Source organism: Papaver somniferum, chromosome 2, assembly GCF_003573695.1.
Source record: "Papaver somniferum cultivar HN1 chromosome 2, ASM357369v1, whole genome shotgun sequence".
In the NCBI taxonomy this organism is placed as follows: Eukaryota; Viridiplantae; Streptophyta; class Magnoliopsida; order Ranunculales; family Papaveraceae; genus Papaver; species Papaver somniferum.
Genome location: NC_039359.1, coordinates 202,836,812 through 202,843,810, shown reverse-complemented (window position 1 = coordinate 202,843,810; position 6,999 = coordinate 202,836,812). Strand labels below are relative to the sequence as shown.

General features: G+C 35.2%; 1 protein-coding gene across 1 annotated transcript; it reads right to left on the bottom strand.

The window, feature by feature from the left end:
- Positions 1-2,419: 2,419 nt before the first annotated feature.
- LOC113350261 (F-actin-capping protein subunit alpha-like) lies at positions 2,420-6,421 on the bottom strand. Its single transcript, XM_026594377.1, has 10 exons — positions 6,066-6,421; positions 5,864-5,979; positions 5,535-5,624; positions 5,363-5,427; positions 4,845-5,006; positions 3,719-3,797; positions 3,477-3,554; positions 3,001-3,075; positions 2,881-2,916; positions 2,420-2,792 (listed from the first exon to the last, which is right to left on the bottom strand). The coding sequence occupies exons 1-10, from the start codon at positions 6,172-6,174 to the stop codon at positions 2,688-2,690; spliced, it is 915 nt and encodes a 304-aa protein (XP_026450162.1). The 5' UTR covers positions 6,175-6,421; the 3' UTR covers positions 2,420-2,687.
- Between the last annotated feature and the right edge of the window lie 578 nt (positions 6,422-6,999).

Here is a 6,999-nt window from a genome sequence, read left to right as displayed (position 1 = left end):
TAAAATCAAGTTTATCGTCACAATGCGGGTTTTCTGTCACCAAAAATTCAATGTAAAAATTCAAGTTATCGGCACAATGTAAGACATTCTATGTTTTGGGTCACGAAAAATTCATCTTCACAGTTCACCATGACTGATCTTGGATTACAATTTTGAGTCTAGTCTCGAGATTATACAATCAAGTTTATCGTCATGGTGCGTGTTTTAGGTCACCAAAGGTCCATCTTCACAATCTAAAGTTTGAACCACATGGGTAAAAATTTAAGTGAAAAATACTAAAACTCCCCTACTATATGAGTTCAATATATAGAAGCCTCACTAAATGGATCATACATTGTCAACTCCATAATTTCAGAAAATGATATTACTAGGCCCATCAATTTCTCTTCAGATCTGGCCCATAATTTTATATTATGTATTTTGATATTGACAAAACTACCATTTTCTATAAATACAAGAGGAAAAGCAGTAGATATTTTCATTTTCCCATTTTTTTCTCTCTCATCTTTGTCTCTCTCGGTTGCGGAGAAAAAAAAGTTTTAGGGTTTTTCTGAGATTCATTTTCATCTTCTCCTTTTAGATCTCCTACTGCAACAACTATGAAGAGTTTTAGGGTTTTCTTCACATTTTTTCATCTTCTCTATCGATTCCTCTATATTCTCAGTTGTTACGAAGATGAATCGAATCTGATAGAGAGATGATATGGATGATGAAGAAGATTTATTTCATGCGATTACTAACCAGCGAAGATCAACTGCATCTGAAGATTAATCTACATAATCAAACCGACCCGCAGATGAGATTTGTCTAGGTATTAATTTAATCGACTTTTGTTTCACTGATTTCATTTGAAGATTTATCATGTATTGATTTAATCGATTTTTGTTTCAGTCGATTTATAAATCTGAATGATTTGATTCAAATTTATTGAACAACTGATTATCAATCAATCTACGAATTCTCAATTGATTCTAGTTTGTTGTTTCAAAGCTTCTCCATGTAAGGTTTTCTGATTTGAATTTGTTTTTTTTGATTTCTGAGATCAAGAAGAATCATCACTGTTTCGGAAGAATAACAACAGAATCAAGGTACGTTTTGATTTTTAGTTGTTGTTAATGTTTGTAATTATTCTCGATTTCAATTTTAATTTCATTCTTGATTTCAATTTTAATATTGTTGTTGTTTCTGTTGATGTTGCCCACAATGTAACTGAACTTTAGGGTCCAGAAGTTCGGTTGCTTTGCAAACAATAACTAACCAAACTTTACGTGAAAATAAAATTTTACCAACTGTACATAGTTCGGTTGGTACGCAAAGTTCATACCAACCAACTACCCAACCGAACTTTATGTTAGAAAAAATTATTCCAAGTGTAAGAAGTTCGGTTGGTTCGCAAACTTTTATCCAAAAGCGTATCTAACCGAACTCACAGATAAAAAAAAAAACAAAGTTACAGTGCTATATTCCGTTACCTAGTATAAAATGGTAGGTAACCGAACTTTGAACTTAACAATTTATTTGGGTACATCTTGTGTGCTCGGTTACATATCTTTATTTCGCGAAGGAACCAAACTTATGAACTTGTGTTGTTCTAATACAAGGAGTTCGGTTAAAAGTATTTTTTGCGAGAGTTCGGTTAAGAAAAATTAATTCGTGATACCCGAACTTTTTGGGACGAAACCGAACGTTTTGCGACGTAACCGAGCTAAAAGTTCGGATGAGACTTGTTTTTTGCGACGTAACCGAACTTTTCTCTGAAAATAACCCTCCATTAAACCTCTCTGCAACTTCCATTTTCAACTCATTTTGATGATTACTTCTCATTTATTCAACCAAAAACGAATGACAAGTAATGGGTTTGTGAGAATATCTTTGTTATTGTTTTAAATTAAGTCATATATATAGAGGTGGTGGTGGCTGGTGGTGGTGGTAATCGGAGATGGTGGTGGTAATCGGTGGTTGGTGGTGGTGATAATCGGAGGTGGTGGTGGTGGTAATCGGCGGTGGTGGTGGGAGGAGGTGGTGGTGGTAATCGGTGGTTGGTGGTGGTGATAATCGAAGGTGGTGGTGGTGGTAATCGGCGGTGGTGGTGGTGGTTATATATATATATATATATATATATATAGGTGGTTATTAGGTTGGTCTTAAATTAAATTAGGTTAAGAATAGATTAGTCATTTCAACACTTTAGGACACCCCATATAATATAGGGAAGGTGGCCTAATAAAATCATGGTCTACTCAAGAAATAACCATGGTCCCTAAAAAATCATTCGAAATTAACGTTTAGTCCCACATTTATTGGGCTTTAGACACTCGTCCTGCTCTTTAAACCGCATAGCCCCCCGTTTAGGATGACCAAAAGCAACTTGCTGTATGGCGTGGACTGTATAGAGAAACTGAAAAACAGAGTGAGAACATTTGCATGACAAATGACAATACATATTATGCTTGAGCCGCTTTTGGTTCAAAAAAGAAATATTATACTGATACTCTATATAGAAAACCACATCTTGGCATTTCACAAAAGCTCCAAAAGTGTGACAGGATACCATAATTCATGTGACAGACAAAAGGATGGACTATAAATGGGATTCTTACATAGAAAAAAAATTTCCTTTAGGATGGCGGGCAATGGCATAGTATACATTAACAACAGATTTCCCCTTTCCTAATGTAGATGTTTTGTTACTTAATCCCAAGTTCTTTCGTAATGTCTCTAGTAAGGCTTATCTGCATTGTATTATGCCATGGGAAGAGGGTACGAGTGACTGGAAGCTTCCTTCGCAGGTCCTGTAGAATCACAAGTTTAGAAGTAAAAAAGGGGTTTTCAAAATAAAGAAAGATAGCAGTAATAAGCTTATTGGAAACTTATCAGTACCTTGAAAGTGGTATCTGGCAGATTTAAGTAGGATCCCTGCATATGCAAAAGAACCGTAAGCGAGAGGATAAGGAGTCACTGAACTCATCAACCAATAGGAACAAAAGAAGTATCACGCACCTCGAGAGAAGACAAATACTCAGTTTCATGGTGACGAATAATGTTCGTAATTGAGAGGGCACAATCTTCAGGGGACTGAAAGAGAAATAATTTCAGTATGGGAACTACTAAATCATATGTGTCGCATAGAAGCTACCCACAAAACCAACGAGAACAAATATTTAGTTATTTACTACGATTGCCCTTCTTCCAAATGCTATCTATATTTAAGAGTTCATGGAGAGGAAAAAGAAACATAGGCGATATAAAGGTGAAGAACGTATACTTTGCCTTACAATGTGGCATGTCCTAACTTGATGCTTAACTATAGTGTTTTCCCTAAAACCTCATTCTTTAACAATAGGGAAAACAAAAGAAGAAAAGAAAAAGAAAAAAAGAAAAGAAAGGGCACTTGCTGGCTAAAGTAACAAAAATATCTAACGAGATCAAAGCTAGAAGTTCAGGGATCCAATGTAAAAATTATGAATTTGGATAACCTGAAAAATAGTTGAGTCTTTGCATTCATGGCTAGCATCTAGTTGTACATTTCCTTCTTCAAAGTAGTGCGCCCCAACCTGAAACCAACTTCAATTAGTTAATGTTGGTAAACTTTTTTAGTGCATTTACAAGCACACACAACCACAAGCTAAGGTAACTAATTTAGTCCATCAATATTCGTATAAATCACATCAAGCATAACTACGCTAGTGTGACACCAGTTCCAGTTAAAAAGTAATACCTGCAATTTGCCTCTCAATTCCACTACTTGCAACTCATCCTTAAACTCTATGTTCCAAATTGAACGCCAACTGCCATTGCTGTAAAACAGTGATCCAGGTATAAAAGTTGGATCCTTACATAAAAAAAATAAAAATAAGATGTCTGATGGTCACACTTAGATTCATTGGATGAGAAAAATAAGCATAGGAGAAATATTCTCTGAAAGACTCGACTTCTATCTTCCTTAGTAGGTAACTAGGTCATCAACTCTTCAAGCTAAATGCACAAGATTCTAACACTGGACAACTGCTGTGCTCTGTGCAAGTAAAACACGACCATTGCAAGTCACTGGCTGACCACATCTTCCCTTTCCCTAGCATTTACTTAATGTGAGCTCCACTGTTCTTGTATTCGGTATGACTTAGCAAAACCTGCAAATTACTGAAATAGAGCTGCAATTCCTTATCTTAGAATGACTACTACAATCGGGATCCGCCCGCATGTTATTTATTGAATTCCTTATCGAGAGGTGCCAAAATCTTGATAATATTGATATTGCACATATTGTATCACATTCAATGGTGAAAAGGAACCATATAAGCATTGATATACACTGGTATCAGCAGTTACTATCTTCAAGTATAAACCAATATTCTCCTGTTATATGAAGCTTATTTTTAGTAAGATATAGATGTACATGGAAATGTTTTCAAGGGGATGGGCACTCAAACTTCTTGGCATCAGCCACAATGAAATATTCCAACATGATATCTAATACTTCTGCTTAGTGATATGACAAAAGAAAATCACTTGAGAAACTAAAACAAACTATATCAAGCCCAGAGTACAGAAATACCTAACAAAAAAGAGAGTAAATAAAGCGAAGAGAGATGAGCTAACTGCTAAGCGCATGCAAACGAACAGACGTATGTTAGCTAGTAAAATTCCCCTGATTATGATGACTCTGATTGAATGCCAGTTCAAATATAAAGGTTTCTTTCATTTGTAGATTTGCAAACCAAGTGCAATAATCCCATAAAGATAAGTCTGGTAATCCGATATCAAAGAGAACACATCAAAACGGCAAAACCCTCATGATAAGATGTTACTAAGTTCCGGAATTTACAAATGTCAATTTCACTCACCAAAAATTTTGTGGGCTACACCTAGAAGCATTAATCACAACTGCAAGCTCAAAGTCAAGCCCCGGTCCTTCCGCATCTTTCCCATTAATACAGTAAACTGAGCAAACACCCTTTTTATAAGCTTCCCCGACGTATTTAAGAATTTCTGCGTCCAAATCGCATCTGCCAGCAGAAAATTGAGCGACAAAGCATAGTTACTTAAAATGAGCTAGCTATCAATACACTAGTTTATAACCCACTCGCAAGTAGATAGTTTAGGTCTCATACCAACTTGTGAACTTTGTCAAGTTAGCATGCTATAGTAGATGGCTTGATGACGAAATGCAAGATCCCTAAATATCATCGTGCAAATAAAAGAGTCTAGTGTAGCATTTACTATTTCCCAATATTACAATATCTAATGTAATCTGCATGTTTAAACTTTTTTTTGCATCTAGTGCTCCATGTATATTACAAAATAGGAACAAAACCATAAAAGATTAATGGATGTACATTGTAAAATGTCCATGTAAACGTACCGAAATTCCTCAATATACGGAGAGCAAAGCTCGTCATCAGTAGCAGGCCTCACATCAATACACACCTTCACCAATTTAAGGTACAAACATTACAAGTGAACATACCCATTAACCACTTCTTATAGCACCCAAACAAGAATAACATTTCACATCGCATGAGGTAGAAACTCACTTGTTTGACATGGTCCACGACAGCGACTTGAGCAGTACGAGGATCCAGATATTCAGTATCACTAAGTTCCGCAAATGTCGTAACAACAACCTAAATCACACACAATGAATCAACCAAAGGTGAATGCCACATGACCTAAAAAGGGTGAATAAGGTGTTGGACCCACTTCCCCAACAAAGGTTTCTAATTTTTTTTTAGCATTTTCCTTATCACAACTCAACAAACCTTCAAAAAGCCTAAATTACACCTAAATGAACATTCAAATGAAAGTGAAATTAGACCAAATTAATAACCCTAAACCCAAAATTAACACTTTAATCAACACTTACATCTCCACTTCGATTGGGCATTTCTATTGAAATGAGATGATTTTTATTGTAAATAGGAAATGCCTCAGAAGCAGCCTTGTTATATAAATCATCATCCATTAAAACTGACCTAATATCTGCCAGAAACCAACAAGAAAAATTCCAAATTTCAGAATCCCCGAATTGAAGAAAAAAAAAGTTAGGTATAAAGAGAGAGAGGTACCTTTGGAAATGTATTGGATTTCACCAGCAGGAGAATTAGTGAGAAACCATTTAGCGATCTCTAACTTCTGATCATCGCTCAGTTGTTGATCAGATTCTTCGTCAGACATTGTTGATGATTATTCTACTGCTAAGAGACAGAGGAAATTAGGGTTTCTGATTATGTGATCTATGCGTGGAGAGAGAAGGCGGGGAGTTTGAAATGATTTGGCAATGGTGTGAGGTGGTGGACTGTGATGCTGAGTGCTGGCCCCAATCTCACGTGAAGCAGAAAAGAGGAAGAATTGAGGAGATTAAAATCTGAGAAAAGCATTTAGACAATTATTAAATTGGGGAAAGGGATTGCCAACGCGGTTCTATGGTGTGGTGGTTAGCACTCAGGAGTCAGGACTTTGAATCCTTCAACTTGGGTTCCACTCCTAATATGACCTCTTTTTTGCTTTTATATTTTTATACTACCTTCGTCCCTAATTAGATGATCTAGTTAGATAATTTTTTTTTATATTTTTATATTACTTATGTCCCTAATTAGATGACCTAGTTAAAATTTACTAGTAAGTTTAGAAATGATTTATCTCTCAAACTATACAACGGATTCTCGTGAACTTTGTATCATTGGAAAACATTTTAAAACACCTACCTAATGAATATAAATATGGCTATCAAATTTTACATATTTCTTATAATAATACTAATCCATTACTCCACTTATTTATGATATATTTTTATACTACCTCCGTCCCTAATTAGATGACCTAATTAAAATTTACTAGTAAATATAGAAATGATTTATCTCTCAAACTATACAACGGATTTTCGTAAACTTTTTTTATATTTTTATATTACCTTCGTCCCTAATTAGATGACCTAGTTAAAATTTACTAGTAAATTTAGAAATGATTTATCTCTCAAACTATACAATGGATTTTCGTAAA

What these genes read in the sequence shown, in the direction of transcription:
- LOC113350261 (XM_026594377.1), bottom strand. Translation starts at nt 6,174, where the DNA reads ATGTCTGACGAAGAATCTGATCAACAACTGAGCGATGATCAGAAGTTA. An exon ending in TGTAGCCCACAAAATTTTTG is followed by an intron (nt 3,798 to 4,844) that starts GTGAGTGAAATT and finishes ACTGTTTTACAG; the next exon opens with CAATGGCAGTTGGCGTTCAA. An exon ending in TGCCAGATACCACTTTCAAG is followed by an intron (nt 2,793 to 2,880) that starts GTACTGATAAGT and finishes GTGATTCTACAG; the next exon opens with GACCTGCGAAGGAAGCTTCC.